The sequence below is a fragment of the Chinchilla lanigera genome, unplaced genomic scaffold (genome assembly GCF_000276665.1).
Source record: "Chinchilla lanigera isolate Chin_1 unplaced genomic scaffold, ChiLan1.0 scaffold00187, whole genome shotgun sequence".
Lineage (NCBI taxonomy): Eukaryota > Metazoa > Chordata > Mammalia > Rodentia > Chinchillidae > Chinchilla > Chinchilla lanigera.
In genome coordinates this window covers 304,290-328,200 of record NW_004955588.1, presented here as the reverse complement: position 1 = coordinate 328,200, position 23,911 = coordinate 304,290, and the positions used below count along the sequence as shown (strand labels likewise).

General features: G+C 42.4%; 1 protein-coding gene and 1 long non-coding RNA gene across 7 annotated transcripts in view; one reads left to right on the top strand and one right to left on the bottom strand.

Annotated features, from left to right (window-relative positions):
* Setdb1 (SET domain, bifurcated 1) overlaps positions 1–23,911 on the bottom strand; it is a 47,942-nt gene that overhangs the window by 10,238 nt on the left and 13,793 nt on the right. For 4 of the 6 annotated variants that reach the window (XM_005414466.2, XM_005414467.2, XM_005414468.2 and 1 more), the window contains exons 4-14: positions 17,459–17,493; positions 16,781–16,880; positions 15,767–15,892; positions 15,404–15,605; positions 14,763–14,836; positions 13,593–13,783; positions 12,016–12,145; positions 11,039–11,213; positions 10,794–10,952; positions 9,431–10,063; positions 8,406–8,522 (exon numbers count right to left, since the gene is read on the bottom strand). In XM_005414466.2, coding sequence (XP_005414523.1) covers positions 8,406–8,522; positions 9,431–10,063; positions 10,794–10,952; positions 11,039–11,213; positions 12,016–12,145; positions 13,593–13,783; positions 14,763–14,836; positions 15,404–15,605; positions 15,767–15,892; positions 16,781–16,880; positions 17,459–17,493 — 1,942 coding nt within the window. The remainder of the gene's footprint in view (positions 1–8,405; positions 8,523–9,430; positions 10,064–10,793; positions 10,953–11,038; positions 11,214–12,015; positions 12,146–13,592; positions 13,784–14,762; positions 14,837–15,403; positions 15,606–15,766; positions 15,893–16,780; positions 16,881–17,458; positions 17,494–23,911) is intronic. The other 2 variants (XM_005414469.2, XM_013509911.1) reach the window with 2 other exon arrangements.
* On the top strand, positions 1,854–3,519 carry LOC106147591. The gene is made up of 2 exons (XR_001232528.1): positions 1,854–1,886; positions 2,889–3,519. It is a non-coding gene; the product is annotated as an uncharacterized LOC106147591 (long non-coding RNA).

Sequence of the window (23,911 nt, the reverse complement as noted above, 5' to 3'; positions counted from 1 at the left end):
ACACACACACACGGTTCAGAATTTTATGTATTTTTTTTGAGACAGGGCCTCACTACATAGACCAGGCTGGCTTGGAACTACGTAGTCCAGCCTGGGCTTGAACTTGTGGCAATCCTCCTGCTTCAGCCTCCCAAGTGCTAGGATTACAGGTATGTGCCAGCTCGCCCTGAGAATGGGCAAGTTTAACATTATAAAGGAAACAAGCCACGGTCCATCCCCACATGTGGGTGCTAATCTCATTAACCAGAGGAAGCAGGATTTCTGTATTCCAAAACCAGCCCACAAAGGCAGGCAGGATAAGGAGAGCCTAGCACAGACTATGTCAATTTATAATTCATGGTTCCCCAACACGGAAGCAGTCTGGAAATCCTCTTTCGACAGTGTCTTCATGAAGTGTGATCAAAAGTATAGTTAATGCTGCTGCCAAGCACCATCAGAGAAAGCGGCTTGTGCAAACATGACGGTGCGTCCTCATCCACCTCTTAGCATTCGACATGTGACCTCTGGTTCTTCTCCAAAGGCTAAAAGGCCATGAAATGTAAACATCTGCAACTGGCAGCCACGCAGTGTGACTAAGGACTTGAAAGAGGGCTCCAGAGCCGCTCCAGAGTGGCAAGAATGGTAAGGTACGTGTGTCTGAAGCAGGGGGAGTATTCTGAGAGAGACTGATGGCAATGTTTCTTCACTGTAGCAATTTCTTTTTAAATTCAAACATTCACCATATCTTTCAATCACACTTCTTAACAGGTCAGAATATTAAGGACAAAGAGAAAGTCCTAAAATTCTAATCTGAGGCAAACTATTGACAGTGTTCAGATAGGCTAGGGAAATACTTCAGATATAGTATGTCAAAGGTTTTCATTACTCCTCTTTCTAGAAAATTACTAGAAATGTTTCTCAAAATGGGGCTGGGGTCAAAAACAAGGAAGGCATATGGGCCACAAAACAAGAGGATCCACCCCAAAAGAGGAGCCTGCTGCTGTGTCCACAAGGAGAGCAGCCTATGCTAGAGCAGCTTAGATGACCCAAGACAACTGCTGTGTCTGAGTGTCTCCACAGGGGGCTGTGGGCTTTGAGGGAAAGAGGGGGGAATGTATGTGATGAGATTAGAAAAGTAGCAAAGGAAAACAGTTACTAACTTCAGTTGAGTTAACGTTATCATTTATGATTTTTTAAATAAATAAAACAACTCCTGTAATGTGGTATGATTTGGTTCTCATAAACCAAATTAATTACCTTGTTAAGGTAATTAAATGGGGATCGTTTAGGTTTGGGGGAACTGTTGGACGAGACTCCCTTTGATGAATAATGGAGCAGCTGCCTGAAAAAAAAAACATACTCCAGCCTTTGTTCATTAATGGGAGCCCCAATAATCTCCACAGCCTTACGGGAGACACCCCAATAAACGTTGTTAGATGTATTATTCACGTTTTTTTTTTTTTTTTTGTCTTTTTGAGCCAGGATCTCACTATGCAGTTCAGGCTGGCCTTGAACTCACTTCATATCCCAGGCTGCCCTCGAACTCGCAATGATCCTCCTGCCTCAGCTTCCTGAGTGGTGGGATTATAGGCGCACACCATCACACCAGGCCTAGATATATTATGATGATATACTTACACTGATTATTGTCAAAAGGTCAAGTTTTCTGTAAATAGAACAATAAAGTCTTCTCATTAAAAGATGCTGTTGGTATAAAACTAAATTAAAAAACAAAAGTTTTCTTATGGCTATGATAGTTAATTATTGCTAATCTCTTTCTTTTTTTCTTTTTGAGGCAGGGTCTCACTATGCAGTTCAGGTTGGCCTTGAGCTCACTTTGTAGCCCAGGCTGGTCTCGAACTCTCAAGGATCCTCCTGCCTCAGCCTCCTGAGTACTGGGATTACAGGTGTGTGCCACCACGCCTGGCCTTGCTGGCTATACTTTATATTTCTTTTTTTTTTCCTTCCTAATCTCATGGTGTATTAAAAATGTTCATGCCTTCCAGATGTGCAGGTCTTCTGAAATATAAAACTAAGATAGTTTATAGTGATGTTTCTTCTATTAGATTCAGATAACCGACACGAGACCACTTGTCAAAAACTATTTTTTTTTTTTTTAAAAAAGGGCTTCTATGATGTTTACCTGTATTATTATATTTATTAGGTTATTAACGTTTTTTTTTTGGAAACCAGGAATCAAACTCAGGACCTCGCGCTTGCCAGGCAGGCACTGTGCTGCTGAGCTATACACCTGGCCAGAAATGTGTAGGTATTAAACAGTCTAGACAATGTCGCGAATTTCTTTAATGACAGTCAATTAAAAGACAACAAATTAGGTGAGAGCTTCTAGGGGGCTGGGGATATAGCTCAGTGGCATAAGCACTTGCTTCGCAAGCACAAGGTTGTGAGTTCAATCCCCAGTACCACAAAACAAAACAGAACAAAACACAAAACCGAGTACTTCTTATGTACTATATAGAGATGACTGACTAAAAAGGCTATTTTAGCCGGGGATACAGCTCAGTGCACAAGTGCCTGCCTGGTGAGCACAAGGTACGGAGTTCGATTCCTGGTACCAAAAAAAAAAAAAAAAAAAAAAAAAGCTATTTTATACCAAAATAGAGATTTAAATGTTACCAAAATAATGTCATCATAACTGTCATACTAAAATACTATATGGCTTTTAATCTTAAGTTTTCTTCATAAATTATAACTGTTATCTGTTAACATTCTACAGGGATTCAACTAGAACAATGGTTGGTACAGAATAACAGTCTACTGGCTATACTTTATATTTCAAAATGCTTGATATCCAGATAAAATTATAATTAAGCTCATAGCATTGTAGTATGCTAATGTCACTGATCTTTTCCTCTGGGTGTTCAACAACTGATATTTTACGTAACTAGGCTAAGAGGACAGCCAGTATTTTGGCCCAGTTCTCCAAGGTCAACGAGGACCCAAGACATGAGGGAACCTCTGCTGTGACATCCTACAACTCTGGTAAATCACCTGTTCTCCCAGCCAGGGAGGCTGATGAACCACAGAGCACAGAAATCAACAATGTACAGTGTGGCCACGCAGAGTCACCAGAAGAGATGGGGATATAGCTCAGCGGCACAAGCGCCTGCCTAGCAAGCACAAGGTCCTGCGTTCAACTCCTAGTACCCCAAAATAAAGAAAAGGAAAAGGACAATCACCAGGAGAAAAAAGTCTCCCATGCTTTCATAGAAAACAATCAGCCTTGCAAAGGCTGTGACTCATACTGATGGCTGACACTGACGGAAAAACTGAGAGGCTCTATACATGGTTCAAAGGTAGATCCTGAAGAGACTTAACTGACCTTGATAGATGTCTCACTTTAACTTGGTCCTGAACATCCAGCAGAAATGTATAACCAAAAGATATATAAAACAATGTCATAATAATAAGCTAGATATAGGAAGGGGCTCCAATCACTAACCCATTCTGGCAGTTTCCAACTATACCAGTAACTAACCACTGTTACGTGTTACTAATAATAAATTAAAATAAAACCTGTCTCCCCTTACATTGACCCTTCTTAGCTCAAAGCAGTTAAGATGGAATTTATGCCCATTCTCCCCAAACCACAGTTAGAGATACTTCTTCAGAGTGGGACTATTATTGATAGCTCAGTTATTTAGACCCACATACTCACCTTTCTTTAAAAACACAATTACAAAAACAAAAAGGAGGAATATAGTTACCTCCACATGCACAATTAGATCTTGTTATCTTTACCTTAAAAATTGTACTTTAAAATTTTAGACCTGGTTGCAGAAAGTAAATACTCTCCAGCAGAAATTCATTGGCAAAAGGACAATTCTGATGAGCACCTCTAGGGCTCAGGTCCTGTACAAGGTCATCCAAACAGGAAAGTGGGATGGCCCAGTACAGTTGTAACACGGGGCCAAGGGTATGCGTGTGTGTTAACAGACAATGGAACACCATTATGGCCTGTGGAGGACCACCTGGGCAACTCTCCTTGGAGGAGGAGCAACTGTCTCCATTTTGGCTGAACCTGGCCCTATTTCCATGTATTGGTGTATGTAGAGCTGGCTAGGCTTTAAGCCATGCAAATCTGTTCAGCCATGACGCTGACGTGTAGTCTCTGGTTTTTTTCCCAGTACCGGGAATCGGACTCACAACCTTGTGCTTGCCAGGCATGCACTGTGCCGCTGAGCTAAATCCCTAGCCCCTCTTATGTGTAGTCTTTGAGGCAAAGCAACAGGGCCATGTTTCTCTGGGCCCCTGTAGCTCCCATACGTGAGCCGGGGTAGAATGGAAAGCTGTGCTCCATGCTGTTGGCTAATACAGAGCCTCAAGGTAAGATGACTTCCCCGGGCATAAAGGATTAGAGAGCTAAGGCACCAACCCCCAAACATCCGACACTACCTCAGTGGTGATACACAGATTACTCTTTCTGCATATCCTTCTCTGACATATTGCAGAGGTGATTTCAGGCCTATACCTAGCTCTGCTCACATCACCCACCTATTCCCTGCCATTTTCACAGTCACTCATCCTCAAGCCACTCCTATTCTTTTTTTTTTTACAAATTAATAAAATCCATGTTTGGCCCTGGGTTGAGGCCTTTGTTCTGGTTAGCCACCTTTGTGGCTGGACTTAGGACCCCCCTGGCTCCCCACAACTGCAAATATGCCTTAGTATCTTTGTTTTTGCCATGGGTTGCACTGAGAGTGGTAGACTGAAATTAACTCACTAGGATTCCAGTAACTTTTCCATGGTATTGCAAATATAAACTTCCTGGGCTGCAGTGAAGACCAGAAAAGGCTCCCTATAAGGGCTGCCTGCCTGGAACCTGTGACCATAAAGACAGGAACATCCCAGCCCCACCAATGCAAGCATTCTTGAGGATGACCCTTGAGGGAAGCCCAACACTCCAAGTACTAAGATCCACACAGGCTACAAAACCCTCGAGATGGAGATAACTAAAGAAGACAAGGAAAGAGGCAGGCTCATGGTGACATAACACGACCTCCCACCAACTCCTAAAGATGTTTTGTTGGTATGATGGCCATCAGAGTCTGTATGCTGTTTCAACTGAGGCAATTACAAAACAAAAAGGGGGAAACGTTGGGAACCACATTACCAATTGACATAGTATCTGTCCTAGATGCTCCTTATCTGGGCTGCCTTGTGGGCTGGTTTTGGAATGCAGAAATCCTGCTTCCTCTGGTCAATGAGATTAGCACCCACACATGGAGATGGATCTTGGCTTGTTTCCTTTATGATGTTAAACCTGCCCATTCTACCACTGTTTCTATGCTGTTCCAGGAGGAAGACCCTACCCTCCTACCCTGTCCCCTTCAAGGGCTAATAAAATGGTGGCTAGCTGGAGATTGGGGCACTTTGTTCCCCAAGAGGAACTGGTTGTTCCCAAATCCCCAACACACCCTCTCCTTTTCTCTTGCTCTTTTCTTTCTTTCCTGCCATGCGCTGTAACCTGGGCAGGAGATTGGAAGCTCCCTGCAGGCGTCCTCAGTAACTGACACTGACTGTGAAAAGCGTCTCATACTTTAGAAAGGGGTAACAGCAAGGGGATAAGTGTGTTCCAAGTGAAGGGGAGTATTTTGAGAAAGATGAATGGCAGTGTCTTTTACTGAAATAAATTCTTAAAAATTTAAATACAGTGATACTGCCATTTACAAATGCTTTTGTTTGCAAACAATTTGGTTTGCAAACAAGCATTTGGCAAAATTTTGCTTTTGCTTTCAAACTCTGTACCAGGTGACAGACACAACTATGGCCATCTTTCCCACACAAACATAAATGGGGCCATCTTTTCCAAAATAGTACAACAAATTACGTTTGTGAACTGAGGCACCACTGTACTCTCTATATATTTCGGTTATCCTTATATTAGCCTATCTCTTACTGGGCACCTGTATTTATTATGGGAGGGTCTGAATTTTCCCTCTTGTAGTTTGTGCAGAGCTGGGGACTGAACCCATGCCCTTGCACACGCTAGGTAAGTGCTCTATGACACCTCAGACCAAGTGTTTCAATCTGGAAACAAACTTTTCTTGAATTATCTCACTGACACCTTTCTTCTCCCTCTCCAGTCAGTTACGTATCTGCAGCACTGGAGTCATTAGCTTGCATGCACATGCGCTCATCTACCGTGCTCTACTGCACTCTGTGCTGCTCTCTCCTGACCTGGTCTTTCAGTCTCACAAGCTGGCTCTATTTTCTATGCTCAGTCTCAATGTGGGCTTACTTCTTTCAGGGCTTACTTCTGGGACCCTTTCTCTATGAACATTTGAAGTGAATTTATCAAACTAAATATTACTCCCAGCTCTTTATGTCCAGCCCTTATTTCACTTTACTCCACAAATCTCACTGCCTTCTGGACATTTGCATTTGGATTGCCTAGCAGATATCTTGGACATAGAGGCTGAGCACGAGGGTCCACACCTGTAATACTAGCACTCAAGAGGCTGAGGCAGGAGAACTGCCGGAAGCTTGAGGCCAGCCTGGGTTCCATAGTACATTTCAGGCCAACCTGAAGTACGCAGCATGACCCTTTCTCAAAATAGACAGGTAAGACAGATGGACAAACTTAGGATGTCCACTCTTTTCCTCTTACTCCACTGTCCATCTATCAAGTTTTGTAGCTCTATAGTATCTCCTAATACATCATCCTAAATGTATCCTCTTGCCCTATCTTTCTGGTGCTGAGGATTAAACTCAGGAAACTCTACCCTCAGTCCAATCCTTTTTTTTCTTCTTGGGGATTCTTCTGGAGATTGAACCCAGGGTCTCTGCATTGAGCTACATCCCCCAACCTATTTTCTGTTTTGAGGCAGGTCTCACTACGTTGCTAAATTGCTCAGGCTGAGTTGGAATTTACATTCCACCTGCTGAAGCCTCCCAGATTATAGGTTTGTACCACCATAGCCAGTTTAGTCCAATCCTCTTTCATTTCTTTTGGTTTTGCTGCTGTTTTAGCTTTTGTCTGTTTGTTTTTTGAGATAGGGTCTTGTTATATAGTTCAGGCTGGTCTTGAACTCACTATGGAGCCCAGGCTGGCTTTGAACTCACAGCAATTCTCCTGCCTCAGCCTCCTGAGTATTAAGATTACAACTGTGTGTGGCACTAAGCCTGGCCTGTCTTTCATTTCTACTGCCACCTCCATTCTGATAAAAACCCTAGCCACCACTACCCCTTCCCTCCCTCCCTCTCTCTCTCATATATATTCCTACAACTATTTCCCAAGTGTTTTTCCTCTTTTTTTTTGGTGTGTATGGGGGCTGGGAATTGAACCCAGGGGCACTGTAACACTGAGCTACACCTTTAGCCTTTTTAAATTTTTATTTTATTTTTTTTAGTTTGAGACTTAGTTGCCCAGGCTAGCTTTTTTTTTTTTTTTTTTTAATCTTTTTAAAGACAGGGTCTCACTATGCAGTTCAGACTGGCCTTGAACTCACTTTGTAGCCCAGATTGGTCTCAAACTCACAGCGACCCTCCTGCCTCAGCCTCCCACATGCTGGGATTACAGGCATATGCCACCACGCTCATCGCCCAGGCTAGCTTTGAACTTGTGACAAGACACCTGACTAGGTGGGATTACACGTGTATGCTACCACACTGCCTAAATTCTCCCTTTGTTGCCCTAAGATTTATATTCCATGAAGAAACCAGAGTATATTTGTGTGTGTATGACAGGGTCTCACTATGTAGGTCAGGCTGGTCTTCAACTTACTGTGTAGCCCAAGTGGGCCTCAAACTCGTGGTGAACCTCATACTCAGCTTCTAGAGTGCTGGAATTATACACCTGGCCAGGAACCACTGTAATCTTTAAAAGGCAGAAATCATCACTTACCTAATAGCTTCCTTTTGTGCCATGAATTTGATTCTAACTTTTCATTCTAGATTACAAAGCCTATATAATCAAGTCACTGCCTACTTTTCTATTACGAATACATTTCACTTGCTAGAGTAAATCACGCTCAGTTAGTATATTCATACACCTATGAAATTTAGGTCATCATTTTTTTGCAACAGAAAATTACAATATACTATTCAATTACTCTATGGCTTCATTTTAAGAATGCCCAAGAAATGTGCTGGGAATTCAAGAAATAAGATTTAGTTAGTAAAATGTCCACTTGAGTATTCTATTTTTAGTTTCTATATTTTTTTTCTTTCTTTTTCTTTGTCTTTTTGAGGCAGGGTCTCACTATGCAGTTCAAGCTGGCCTTGAGCTCACTTTGTAGCCTAGGCTGGTCTCAAACTTGCAATGATCTTCCTGTCTCAGCCTCCCAAGTGTTGGGATTACAGGTGTGAGCCACCATGCCCAGCTAGTTTCAATTTTTAGGTTTCTGATGCAAATAAGAACATGCCCCTCAGTCTCTGAAGGGCCCCTGTCCCTAACTACTTACCCTGTAGGTAAACACTCTTCAAGTCTCTTGTACTGGTAGCCAGAGTTAGGGTTGATTTGGCCTCCTGGGGTACAGGCTGTAGCTTGGATAGTTAGCTGGTGGCAGGCACACTTCGACCTGCACAAGACAGAATGGTATAAGAGCTAGAGCTGTGAAATCTTCTTCACAGACAGAAATATTAATAAAAGGATGGGGACAAGGTAGTAAAAGTTTTTCTTTTTTCATATATATAAATGAAGAAAGAAGAAAGAAGAGGGCAGAGTGCTAGGTGTGGTGGCCCAAGCCTGTAATCCCAGCTATTTGAGAGGCTGAGGCAGGAAGACTACAAGTTTGAGGCCAGGCTGGGCAACCCAGTAAGACCCCATCTGAAAATAGAAAATAAGAAGGGCTGGGGATGTAACTTGTTGCTCCCTGGATTCAATCTTTAGTTACCCGCCTCAAAAAAATTAAAATAACACAGGGACAGAATGAAACAAAGGGGCACCTGAAAAGCATGATGGAGGGAAGCAGAAGAAAAGCGGGGAGAGTCAGAGAGAGAAGCAACACGAGACACACAGCCAGGGTTACTTGCTAGTGCCACATCGTACTCCAGCCTCCTACCCGCCCTGCTAACTGTCACGGGGGCCAAGGCAAGAGTTTCGGAAGGGGGTGCAGGTAAAGGGAAATGGGGAAAGCAACAGAGACGTAAGAGCCAGGCGTGGTGGTGCATGCCTGTAGTCAAAGCCCTGGGAGGCTGAGGCAGGGGGATCACTGAGAGTTTGAGACCAGCCTGCACTACAAAGTGAGCTCAAGGCCAGCCTGAACTGCATAGTGAGACCCTGTCTCAAAACAAAACAAGGGGCTGGGGATTTAACTCAGTGGCACAGCGCCTGCCTGGCAAATGTGAGGTCGTGAGTTCGATTCCTGGTACCGGAAAGGAAAACAAACAAACAAAAAACCCCAAAAACAGACATAAGGCAAAGGAAGAGGAAAAAGAAACTCTAATAAAGTTGGAGACAGAGGCAGCAATTCTCCCCTCAACTTACTTGTCCCGACACCCATCCTTGCAGTCACAGCCAACCAGAAATTCAGGACCTGTGTTAATGAAAACACCCTTGCCTGGGATCCGTTCCTTGCTATAGGCCACCTGGGGTGGAGGGGTTGTGTCAATCTCATTAACACAGGACAGGGGAACGTCTTCCTTCCCATAGGTGATGTCCAAAATATAGTAAAAGGGCTTATAGGGCTGAAATTTTCGGTCCACTAGAACATATGGATCCAAACAGAACATCTCCAGGAAGAGGAAGTCACAGCCAGTCTCAAAAAGGTAGCGTTCAATCTCTTGCATTGTCCGAAGGCAGAGGCCGCAAGGTGTCTTATAGATAACATGAAAGCCCATCTTGCGGTTAACTCGGCGCCGGGCAGTCATCCGCCGGAAGTCATACAGTAATGGGACTAACAGAGGGTTCCTGCCTCGGTACTGCTCATTCCTCATAGGTCTGACCCGAGACAGACAAGTATAGCTGCAGACGTGAGGTAAGTAGAAAAGCTTCTCCATAGGGGCACGGTAGGAGGGCTCTGCTGGGGCCCGCTCCAGCATGCCGTGGAAGGCTGGCGGGGCTGGAGGACCTGGGGGCGCAGCTTGGGCTGGGGTGGAGGCTGTCGAGCCTAAAGGTGATCTGCAAATGGGATACAAGAGCTCAAAGGTCAGAAGGCAATGAGACCCCTGTTGTGTAATTAGCCCCCCAGCTAGCTAAGCCATTTCTCTCATCTTTCAAACAACTGTGCTTTTTTATTTTTTTCTTTGAGACAGGGTCTCACTGTGTAGTTCAGCCTAGCCTTGTGGGTTTGCTATGAAGCCGAGGCTGGCCTTAAACTTGTGGTGATCGTCCTGCTTCAGCCTCCCAACTGCTGGCATTACAGGCATGCACCACCATATTTGGCTCAAACAACTGTGCTCTTGAAGCTAGATGACACAAAAATGTGAGATCTTCCTTTGTCTTACCAAACCTGGACAATGAAACTCACTCGTTATTCTTTGCTGATTGAGAAATTGCAATTTCAACAGTACACCTTATCCTGTCTGTAAACTACGGAGGTAGTGGCTAGTCTCTTCTACCAACCCTTTTTATCTTTGTGTCCTAACGCCTGGGGTCCAAGGAAAGAGATGGTGGAGCCTGCTTTCTACTGTAGCACTGGCGGCACCATGTTCAATGGAAGGTTCTGACAAATGTCTCGAGGTGATACCATTTCTAGGGATCCAGTTTCAAATCCAGTTCTTCTTTTGTGTTTACCCTTCTAAGATGAAAGCTTTGTTTTGAATCTAAACTCTTTGCCATAACCTAAAGCCCCTTGGAGCCAAGGAGTTCGTGTTGCCAGCCCACCCACAGAAGCTGAGATTTTTCTCACCTGAATGTCTGGTTGATCCCAGGTTTCCCACCAGGGACATTTTCACTGAGTGCAGGGGATGTAGGGGAAGAATGACCAGAGCCCACAGATCCTGGTCTGAAGGATGTGCTCTTTTTGGCTACCTGCTTCCGTGACTGAGCAAGCTGGCTTTCTAAACTTCTAGGAGATGTGAGAAGAGATCATATAGTAAGGGATGCAGAAAATGTATGAAAGAAACTGAAGAAAAAAGAATGAGTAACACTCACTCATTGTCACCTGCTTGGGGGGACAGAGGTGGAGCAGGTGGAGCAGGTGGAGCAGGTGGAACAGGTAGAACAGGTGGAACTGTAGGTTGTGGGGGCTCCACTGGCTTGAATTGGGTTCCAGTGCTCGTTAGATCCTGGGTGTACTGGACAACAGGACCTTTGCTCCTCACAGCACCTACAGAAATAGACAAGTAATCACTGAGAAGGTGGTAACTGTATCAGCAGTATTCATTCACATTCCTGATTCTCCACTTTTACGCTACTAAGAAAGTGGCAACTTAGCTAGCTGTGGTGGTGTATGCACACAATCCCAGCACTCTGGGAGGCTGAGACAGGTAGATCAGTTTGAGCCCAGCCTGGATAACTTAGTGAGATCCTGTCTCAAAACAAAAAATAAAAGAAGACTTGGGGATATACAGTGTGAAGGCTCTGGTTTCACTCCCCAGTACTGGGGGAAAAGGGAACCAGCAACTTAAGTGATTATAAAATAGAAACATTTTAAGTGCTAAGATCAACAGTTCTCATTACTCCAACGAGTGGGAATGCTAGTGTCTATTGGTTTTGACTTTAATATCAAGCATGTATTTTCCTGCCTCAGACAATTTACCTTATTAATTGTAATTTATAAATATTTTTAAAAATGTATTTTGTGGTCAACTAATGTTGGTGGGAAAAACTAACCAGAAAGTTGTGACAGGAACATAAACAATCCAAACCACAATGAAAGTAGAAGAAAGACCCCAGGTGACACCTAAAGCAGGCAGTTCTTAGGTGGCTAACAAAAGTAACACCACCACCCTACGCTAAGCCAGCCCCACGAACGCATCAGCACCACTGGAAACAACTTAGACAACATGTCCTGCTTCCAATACGTCAGTAGTGCCACCCTGTCCTGGTAAACGAAGGACAACCACTGTGTATAATCACCTTTGCTGGTCTGCCCATTTCTCCCTCTCCCGGTCCATTTCAGGACATACCCATATTTGGACGTGTCCTGAGCTGTCCCCCTTGCTTCTTCTCCAGTGCAGAGGCTGAGGACGTCTTCATGCTAAACATGGGCTCCAGCCGTGTAGAGCCTCGATAGATCCACTCACATCTTTTGTCATCCTGAGAGCAGGGAGAAATCAGTTGAAGGTTAGAATCTATCCCATCACTTATGGAGAATATACACAATGTAGCAACTCTGGGAAATCTTGATGTGCCCTGAACTCCCTATCTACTCAATACATTTATGTGCCAAGCTCCAGGATAGGTGTCAGGAGTACAAAAAAGAAAAACATATACTTTCATTAAAATTAAAGAGTTAAATTGAGCTTCAGTTTTTGAAAATTTTTATTAGTACATGTTTGTGGCATATTCGTTGTGGGGAATTTGTGTATGTATATAACACATCTTTTTTTGTCTTTTTGAGACAGGGTCTCGCTATGCAGTTCAGGCTGGCCTTGAGTTCATTTTGTAGCCCAGGCTGGTCTTGAACTCGCAACGATCCTCCTGCCTCAGCCTCCTTGAGGGCTGGGATTACAGGCGTGTGCCACCACACTCGGCCTGTAACACATTTTAATTTTTTCTCCGCTCCCCCATTTCTTGTTCTTTTCTCATCTGCAAATTTTGTTTGTTTTGGAGACATGGTCTCCATATGTAGCCCGGGCTGGCCTTACACAGGAAGCAATCTTCCTGCCTCTGCCTCTTGAGTGCTGGGATTACAGGCCTGCACCACTGTGCCTAGTTCCCATCTGCAAAATTTGAAAGGTCATAGAGACTTCCAATTCCTTGAGTCAGCTTCTTTGTCCTATTATTGCACCCAAACTGTAACCATGGAAAAGGTGGGACGAGCTGGTTTCCCTGTACCTACACACAATGTGAACAGTTCAGGGTGTGCATGTGTGCATGTGTGTGTATGTGCACGCGCATGCATGTGTGACAAAATCACACGGGTTAGTATTACAATAAAATTCAGGGAATTTACTTTCAACAATCAGCTGCAGAAGAACAAGAGAAAAGGAGGACAAAATATTGACCGAAGCAGTAAGAATAGGTAAGAGGGTAGGAAAGAGAAAAGCTCTGTAATAGCTATGAAATAATCCTCATTTATATATTTTTTGCACTGCTACGGATAAAACCTAGGGCCTCAAGCACATTATACAAGTGCTCTACCTAACAACCCTTCATTTAAAACATTTTCTTTTAATTTACATTTTTTTGAGATAGGGTCTCTCTATGTGGTTCAGGCTGACCTTGAACTTGTAGTGATCCTCCAGCCTCAGCCTTCTGAGTGGTGGGATTACAGGTGTGTGCTAACATGCCTGGCATTATTTTTAAAAATTTTACTATTATTATCTTGAGAAGGATCTTGCTATGTAGTTCAGACTGGCCTTGAACTCATTATGTAGCTCAGGCTGACCCTAAACTTGCAGTGTTCCTCCTGCCTCAGCCTCTTGAGTCCTGGGAATCCAGGCATACACTACCATACCCAGCTAGCCCCTCATTATTGTCTCTCACTATTATCTACTTCTTAATCCCACCTTGCCTCCAAAATGCTAGGGAAAAATGGTACCAGGAAAAGGATTCTGACAAGGCTGCCATCCACCTCCTCAACTCGGGATTTCCACCAGGTGCCTTCCCACTCGGTCTTGATAAGCTGGCCACTCTTCAGCAGCACCATGGGGCGGTTAGGATAGGCAGTGATATACTCTTCTATGAAGTCTCGGCAGGAAGTGTCTTCTATGTCCTCCCAGGTCTTTTGCACTGTCCCAAGGAAGAAGGAGAGCTGAGAGAGGGCAGGCAGGACGTGTTGTGATGGAGAAACAGCTTGAGAAGGGACATATTTTGTATTTTTCAAATTATAGAGAAAAAAATAAAGAAATCATAACCTCAAGGGAAGTAAAACCAAACGTACTTAAGTACTGAACCTAATAAATAAATGTACACACAAATCAAGTAAATATTAAGCAACAAATATAGATGATTAAAAAACCCCCACAAATATAGATGATTCACTCATTCATACAAATGGACATTTCTCCTTATAAAAATTCAAAAGGTGGGCTGGGGATTTAGCTCAGCAGCACAGCGCCTCCCCGGCAAGTGCGAGGTCATGAGTTTGATCCCCGGTACCGGAAAACAAACCAACAAACAAAAAAATTCAAAAGGCTATTCTTCCTTATTTGTTGATACAAATCTAACGGTAAACAAAAGATATCAGAAAACACCATGGAATTAATAAGAAAATATGTCCTCACTCTTCTTAGATTTTTCAGGGATTCTGAATGTGTAACATAGTAGTATTAGTTGATTCTTCCACAATTAAAAGCAGCTGCTTCTGTAGGACTGTCTCCAAGGCTAAGCAACACGTACAGAGAACACTATGAACTTCTACCTAGCATAGCTTCTTTAGGAAACATTACACAGACTACAGATTTATAGAAATGTTAGGTGAAAAGTCAGACTAGGAACGAACACTTTTTCAAACCTGAATCATTCAGAAATAAAGTCAAAACACATCTATAATATGAACAGTCTACCCCGTGTCAATCATGACCTTCTAGTATCTTACTCGTTACAAAAACCTGGCCATAAAGATGGATAATAATAGTCTATCTCCCAGAGAACATCAAACTTCTATTCTTTAAGAGTGGAACACTTAATACACTAGGGCTTTCCAACTGAGCATCTGAACAAGACATAGAAGGTAGAAGAGGACTTGATGGAGCTCAGGAATACTCACGCGGCCGGCAAACAGGGTACAGTTCTGACTGTGTGACATAGGAAGCATAGCCATCATCGAAGAAAATGAGAAATCTGTAAAGGAAAAGTGATGGTTAAATAATGTTGGAGTTACTACATTTAACATGACCTAAAGAAATTATTTAACCATAGTCATTCCTCTGGATAGCTGGACACACTCCAGGGAAGACATTCTGGTCTATTTTCTTCCCTCTCACCCAAGAATTAGGAATTTTTCCTTCATCTAATTAATATATTCCCACTTTTTGAAAAAACACTCATTTTTGTTCCTCTGTTCCTACTATGCTGCCAATCACTTAGACTCTTCTTTCTGCCTTTTCTGTGAATTCTATATTCAAAATCCCTAATCAATCATTCATCAATCTTGATTACTCTCCTAATTTTCTTCCAAGTTTTCTCCTTGGGAAAAGCAAGGGTAGGGATCAAGAACGGTCACCCACACGACTCCTGGGACAAAGAGATTGCTGGCCACTAACTTAATACCTTTTCATCCTACGACAAGTGTTTTCAGGCTACTGGAATTAAGAACACAAAAGCTAACTGTGAAACCTAGACTGTCATGAATAGGGCAGGTGTTGTGCTCCCAACCTTTACTCCCTTTACAATCCTCCTTCCAGGTACCTGAGCTTGTTTTTGACGTTTGGTGTCTCAGCTACAATGCCAGCATAAAGCCAGACCTGATTCCCATCTTTGTATTTGGCTACCACTCGACTGCCCACATACAGGTTGTCAGCAGGAGGGTGGTAATCATAGGCAATATGGTTCCCCGACAGCAGACTCTTTCCTTTGTTGTCAAATTTCACCTTGTATTTCTTTCCTGACCCTGAGTAAAAGGAAAGACAAACAAAATTTTAAAAAACTGTCAGTTTCTGTGTAAGTCCTGGCTGCCGTGTAATAGATAAAAGGCCGGCTGTGGGAAAGGAAACAATTAAGAAGAGACCTACAGTTTGTTTGGCATGAGTGCTTCCTCTAGCTGGAACATACCCACTGTCTGGATGGCAATAAGGGTGCCTTTGTGCCATGTCTTAGTTCTTTTCTTGCCCAGAATCCGCATGTTGACTATGAGGTCACCATCTTTGCTCAGCTCTCCAGACATGTGACTGAAGGTTCCTATGGAGGAAAGCAGAGTCAGTCTAAAGCACTGTGCCGCAGTCCGGATAGAGCGCAGGACAGGAAATACAGCAGTTGTAACATCAGCCTCTTCTGCTGCCTACCTGGCCAGAGGCAAAAACAAAAGACATAGGAAATTCAACAGTTTATGCTAGCAAGAGAAACTGGAAGAACTGAAGTTCATACGCAATTCAAGAGTATCTTTTACGGTTACAACTCCATATTAACAATGGTAACTACCATTCATTAAATGCTATAAATCATTTTCCCTGTTCTACAAGTAAAGCTTTCCCCAGACCCTTTTATAACAACAGTGTGCATTACTTTCTTCTCTCTAATTTCTTTCTGGATGTAGTATTCAAGAGCATGGAAACAGCCTAAATGTAGGGAAATAAAAGGTACTAAGATAGCTGGGTATGATGGTACATGCTTGTAATCCTAGCACTTTAGAAGTTGAGGCAGGAGGATCACAAGTCTGAACTGAGCCTGGGTAATTGCATGAAACCACTCTAAAAAATAAAAAGAGGGCTGGAGATGTAGCTCAGAGCAAAGGCCCTAGGTTCAATCTCTAGGATGCCAAAAAAAAAAGTCAATGAATAAAGGGTATCAAGATAATATCATTACAGACCAGAAAATCAGCACCTGTATAATTGGAACTTGACAAATAATAAGGACAATGGGTCTGGTATACCACAACAAAACAAAAATAAGTCAGACAAGGGAAACAAAATCACAAATAATTTTATACTGACCTTGGACACATAGTATACAGTACTAAAAGAAACCAACAGAATTGGAAAAGGATTTTGCGATTCTAAAGCAAAACCAGTTACCCATAAAATCTCTAAGAATTCATCTACCTGTCCATAGGTACTCCTTGACCCTAACCTTTATGAAGATCCTGACAATTGCTTTTCTTGTTCACAGCATCCATGAACTTCTGGACATCCTGAGCTGATTTTCTTAGGGCAGCCATAGCTTCACGGAGCTGTAGGAAAGCAGATTGGGGAAACAAGCTTTAGTAGCATGGGTTAACAATAATTTCAAAAGGCTGGTGGCATGTTTCAGTGGTTGAGTGCTTGCCTAATACATGTGAGGTCCTGGGCTAGATTCCTAGCAGAGCTTAAAATAAACTAACTTTACTTTTACTTTTTTTTTAAAGACAATTTTGCTATACAGGTCAGGCTGGCTTTGAACTCACTTTGTAGCGCGGGCTGGCCTCAAACTCACAGCAATCCTGCCTCAGCCTCTGAGTGCTGGGAATACAGGTGGGCACCACCACACCCAGCCTTCCTTTTACATTCTTGTAATGTCGATTAGAGAGTACTGTGACTAACATGATGGATTACAGGGTGAATGTGTTGATGGCTAAACTAAATGAATGGTCAAGTCAAAAATGTCCTCCATTTTCATTCTTTTCTTTTCTTTCCTTTTTGCAGAGTTGGGGATTAAACTCTGTGCTTCTTGCATATTAGGAAAGTGTTCTAGTACTGACCTTTATACTCAGCCCAGTCTCACCCATTTTCAACTCTATCTTTCAACTTCCTTTTACCCACACGATCTTACCTTCTGGTCTTTGGGAGTTCTGCTCCCAGCATCACCTATGGAAGAGAAGAAGTCAAATGAGTGTCAGAGACTTATACAGAAGAGTCTCCAAGCAATCCAGAACTTACTTAAACATATTACCATAGAAACATTAATAGCTATGGAAAATAATCTAAATATACAGATATACATACATATAAAAGTACTAAACAGAGTCTGAGAAGGTACACAGTATATGTATGACTGTGCTTACTACTTTTCTGAGACATGACCTTGAACTCACTATGTAGCCCAGGCTGGCCTTGAACTTGTCCCATCTTCCAGTACTGGGATTACAGCATGCACTACCACACCTGGTGACAGTGCTTACTTCTGGATAAGGTACTAAGACAGATGGTAAGTCTATGGAAAATTGCATTTTTACTATGGATTTGAATTTGTTATAATTTATATATGAATTATTTGTACAACTTTTAAAAAATGAGACATTGCTAACAAATTAAATCAAATGTTTTTTTTTTTTTTTCAGAGCTAGGGATTGAACTTGAGCCTTGCACACACTAGGCAAGTACTCTACTACTAAGCTCTATCTGGAGCTCAAATACTTCTTTTACTCCTCCTGTACTGGGGATTGAACCTAGGGCCTCATGCATGTTAGGCAAGCACTCTATCAATGAACTATATCCCCAGCCCCTGAAATGTTTATTCTTTTTCTTTCTTTCTTTATTTAGAGTACCGGGAGGACCTTGTGCTTGCCAGGAAGGCGCAGTGCCACTGAGCTTTAACCTCAGCCCTGAAATGTTTATTCTTGAATAGCTCTGTCCAACAGAACTACCCATGATGACAGATGCTTTTTTTTTTTTTTTTGGTACCAGGAATTGCATTCAGGATCTCATGCTTGCCAGGAAGGCAGTAGCTGAGCGACATCCCCGGCGCTACCCGTGACGACAGAAATGTCCTATACATGCACCATCCAATATGTTAACATTTGGCATCTTGGTGTACATGGAATGAGCTTAGTATAACTGAGGAAATAAATTCTAAATTTCAAATGAATTAAAGTTAACATTTTATTTATTTATTTATTTATTGGTCTTTTTGAGACAGGGTCTCGCTATGCAGTTCAGGCTGGCCTTGAGCTCACTTTGTAGCCCAGGTTGGTCTCGGACTCACAATGATCCTCCTGCCTCAGCCTCCTGAATGCTTAAAGTTAACATTTTAATTGTTGTAATGCACATACCATAAATCCACTCTTTAGACATACTGCCATTTATACCCCTCAAAAGCCTTTCCCTTGTTTTGTTTTTTTGAGATAGGATCTCATTATGTAATTAAGGCTGGTCTTGAACTTACCATGTAGCCAAGACTGGCCTCAAACTCACAACAATCCTCCTGCCTCAGCCTCCCAAAGGCTGGGATTATAGGTGTGTAAAACCACATCCAGCCCTCCCCATCACGATGAACACACTTATCCCTCTGTTCTTTCTGAAGCAGTTCTGGAAGTCCCCTTTTGTCACTGTCTTTCTGAGGCTACGCCATCCAAGAGAAATGCAGGCTTATAAAAATATTGCAGCATAGACAGGCATGGCGGTGCACATCTGCAATCCCACACTCGGGAGGCTGAGGTAGGAGGATCATTGCGAGTTCGAGACCAGCCTGGGCTACAAATTGACACAAGGCCAGCCTGAACTGTACAGCGAGACCCTGTCTCAAAAAAGAAAAAGAAAGGAAGAAAAAGAAAAGAAACAAAAAAATTGCAGCATGTCCTTATCCAACTTATTTATCCACTAGATCTGGCACTGGGTGAATTCTGGCTCTTCCCAAAGTTAAAATGACCATGAAAGTTGAATGTTTTAAAACAATTTAGGACATCAAGGCAGCCACAATAGCACAACTAAAGACATGAAAGAGAACTTCCAGAATTGCTTCAGAAAAAGCAGGAGGAATACTTTAAGGGGAATTAATGGTATGCAGCGGCAGCATACCACATGTGTTTCAGATGATCAGGTTATGAGGTTCATTTATGTTGTAGAATATGTAAGTGCTTCATTACTTTTCTTTTTGTCCCCCTCCCCTTCTTTTTGTTTTGAGACTGGGTCTTGCTGTGTTGAAGTGGTGGTTGAACTTTGGGCTCAAGCGATCCTCCCACCTCAGTTTCCTGAGTGCTGAGACTACAGGTTCATACTACCAGGCTCAGCTCTAGGTTTAACCTTTTGAGAACTGGAAAGACTGCTTTTCAATGTGGCTACAACCATCTTACACTCCCATAAGCAATTTATAAGGGTTCAAACTTCTCCATATTCTTGCCAACAGTTGTTACTGGTTTTAGAGACAGGGTCTCACTATATAGTCCAGGCTGGTCTTAAATTCACTGAGTAGCTCAGGCTGGCCTCAAACTCATGGTCCTCCTGTCTCAGCCTTGCCTTATTGGGATGATAGGCATGTACTACCATGGCAAGTTATTGTCTTTTAAAAAACATTTATTTATATATTCACTATAGTACTGGCATCTGAACCTAGGGCCTTTGGACTGAGCTAACCTCTAGCTCTTAATTTTTTGGGGGGACAAGGTCTCACTAAGTCATTAAATTGCCCAGGCCTTGAACTTGTGATCCTCTTGCTTCAATCTCCCAGAGTACTGATATTATAGGCATGCACACTGTAGCTGGATTGCCTTTTTATTTTTTGAGATAAGGTCTTGCTATGTAGCCAAGGGTGGCCTTGAACTTGGGGCAATCCTACCTCAGCCTTCCAAGTGCTGGGATTACAAGTGTGTGCCACACCTAGCTTGGATTGTCTTTTTAAATTATACACATCCTAATGAATATAAAATGGTTTTGGCAGGTGTGGTGGCGCATGCCTATAATCCCAGCACTTGGGAGGCTGAGGCAGGAGGATTGTTGTGAGTTCAAGGCCAGCCTGAACTGCATATGAGACCCTGTCTCAAAAAGACAAAACCAAAAAAATTAAATAAATAAAAGGTTTTGATTTTTATTTCTCCCAATGATTAATGATGTTGAACTTCTTTTTCCATATGTACCTTTTGGCCATTTACAAATCATCGTCAAGGAACTATCAAAATTCATTGCCTATTTTAAAATTGTATTATTTATTTTTATTTATTTATTTTTGGTACCGGGGATGGAACTCAGGATCTTGCGCTTGGCAGGCAGGTGCTTATGCTGCTGAGGTATATCCCCGGCCCCTGTATTATTCATTTTCAAAGACAGCGTCTTGCTATGTAGTTCAGACTGGCCTTGAACCCACTATGTCGCCTGGCCTAACCCTGAACTCAGGAGAGCTTCCTACCTCAAGCCTTCTGAGTGCTGGGATTACCAGTGTGTGCCACCATGACCAGCTTATTTTTTTACTGTTATGCTGTAAAATGTCTCAGTCACTTTCCTTGTCACTGGGACACCTGTAACTAAAAGAAGAGGTTTATTTTGCCTCATGGTTTTAAGTTTCAGTCCTTGTATGGTTGGCTGCATGGTTGAAGGTCCTGGTGGAAGAAAGGCTGCTCGTATCAAGGCAGACAGAAAGCAGACCATGAAGGGAGGAGTTGGGAAGGGAGATACACCCTTCCAGGTCACGCTCCTAGTGACCCGCTTCTTCTGACTCATCCCACCTCCTAACAGCAAGCCAGCCATAATGCCTCTATAATCTAGTGACCTTCTAAAAAGTCCTGCCTCTGAGCACTGGAGGCTGTGGGGAGACATCCAGATATAAAAATAATGAGACAGGAATTAGGGGAAGGCAAAGCTGGCTGGGAAAGCTGATGAGATCTACCAAGTATAAGATCCCAGAACACAGGCACAGAACAGTTCCCAAAGCCCTGCATATGGACTCCTCTTGAGAACTCAAGCAGGTTTTTCATCAGAATGGCCTGGACTTGACATCTGCCTGAAGCGTGGGATCCTAGCACCCTCTCAGGACCCAAATGTGTAAGTTCTGCAAGGCTGATCTGGACAGTATAAAAGGACATAGATGCCAAGAAGAGTTTGCTATCATGGCTTTCTTCAGGATATTAGGACAGTTTTAGAGATTTAGAACATGTATTTTAAAATAGAAAACAAGCCAGGCATGATGGCACATGTCTAATTCCAGAACTAGGGGAGGCTACGATAAGAGGATTATGATTCTAGACCAGTCTAGGCTACACAGCAAGTTTTTTTTTTTGCTTTTTGGGGTTCTTTTTTTGTTTTTGTTTTTTAAGTCTTCTTGAGACAAGGTCTTGCTATGACATTTAGACTGGTCTTGAGCTCACTTTGTAGCCCAGGCTGGTCTCAAACTTGAAGTGACCCTCCTGCCTCAGCCTCCCAAGTGCTGGGATTATAGGCATGCTCCACCACACTCGGCACTGTTTTTGTTTTCTTAAAACATATGTGCATCCAATTTGTTTCACTTAGAAGTATGGTCTCAAAGTGCATCCATTTAGCTATAAGGCTGTCAAGTTTATCCTTCTTTACGGCAGACTATTATTCCATTGTTAAAAAAACACACCCACGTATCTTTTTTATCCATTCATCAGATGTTTGGCAACCAAGACTTTGCTATGACAAATTGTGCTGCTACAAACACGGATGCACATCTGTTGCTGTGGTATAATGCTTTGAATTCTTTTGGGAAGACAGCAAGAAGGGGAATAGCTGGGTTGACTAGGACCTCTAGTCCTAGTTTTTTGAGGAATCTCCACACTGATTTTCACAGGGGTTGTACCAGTCTACACTACTACCAACAGTGAAGAAGGGTTCCTTTCTCCCCACAGCCCCTCCAGCATTTGTTATTGGTTGATTTCTTGATAACAGCCCTTCTTCCTGGAAGTGGAATCTCAGGGTTGTTTTAATTTGCATCTCTCAAATGACCAGTGACACTGAACATTTTTTCATATATTTATTTGCTGTTTATACTTTCTTATCTGAAAAATGTGTATTCCTTTCAGATGCCCATTTTTGGGTTGGGTCTTTAAATCTGGGAGGTCTGATTTTTTTCATTTCTATGTTCTAGATATTAGTCCTTCGCCTAAGGAACAACTGGTTAAAATTTTTTCCCCACTCTGTGAGTTGTCTCTTCACGGCTGATAATTTCTTTTGCTATGCAAAACCTTTTTAGTAAGATGAAATCCCTGTTGTTGGTTTTTGTAATATTGCCCAAGTGATTGCGGTTTTGTTCACAAAGTCTTTGCCTACACCTATGTCTCCAAGAGTTCTACCTATTTTCTCTTCCAGCAGATTTAGTGTTTCCGTTTTACACAGCAAGTCTGAGACCAGCTTGGACTACATAATGACACCTTGTCTTACAAAAAACAAAAAACAAAGATTTCACCAACAAGAAAAAAAAAATCCCCTCAAAAGAAAGCAACGTAAATGTCCTAAGATAACAAAGTAATTAAATAAACTATCATATAACCAAATGAAGTTCAGAAAGGATCTTTTAGTAACATGCAGCAATGATATACTGTGTTTAAAACTTAGGATATAAAATCATTTATTTGATAATTCAATCTTAGAGGAAACACACACATACCATGTATATGTATACATTTTCTCAAAGAGCAATGAACATGATATATCAGTAATTTTATTATCATAACTTAAGTGGAAGAGGCTTCTAAACACGTGCCTTAAACTGAGTGCAGTGGCACACATGGGTAATCCCAGCTACGTGGGAGACAGAAGCGGAGAATCATGAATCTCTTGAGTCCTATCGGGGCAACTTGACAAAACTGTCTCAGAATTTTTTTTAAAGAAGGCCTGGGTAATGCAGCTCAGTGGTAGAGTGCCCCTGGGTTCAATTCTCAGCAACACAAAAACAAAAACAGCTGGGCATGCTAGCGCACGCCTGTAATCCCAGCACTTGGGAGGCTGAGTCAGGAGGATCGCTGTGAGTTCGAGACCAGCCTGGGCCACAAAGTGAGCTCCAGGCCAGCCTGAGCTGCATATCGAGACTCTGTCTCAAAAAGACAAAGACAAAAACAAAAACAAAAAAATCTGTTCTATATTTGAATAAGGAGTTAATTTTGCAGAGGTTTGTTTTTTGCTTTTAAAATACATTCAATGGCGCATGCCTGTAATCCCAGTACTTGGGAGGCTGAGACAGGAGGATCACTGAGTTTGAGGCCAGCCTGGGCTACAAAATGAGATCAAGGCCAGCCTGAACTGCATAGCAAGACCCTATCTCAAAAAAAGAAAAAAACCCCAAAAGCATTCAAATAACCACATCATCCAGAATGTCAACAACAGGTATACATTCAAAGGAAATTAAATCAGCACCTTGAGGAGAGCTGTACCTCTGTATTTACTGCAGCTCTATTCACAAAAGCCAAGAAGTACAAATAACCTAAGTGTTCATCAACTCATGAATGGATAAAGAAGATGTGGCACACATATACAACGGAATACTATTTAGCCATTAAAAAATACTAAATTCTTGCAAGGCATGGTGATGCATACCTATAATTCCAGCATTCAAGAGTCT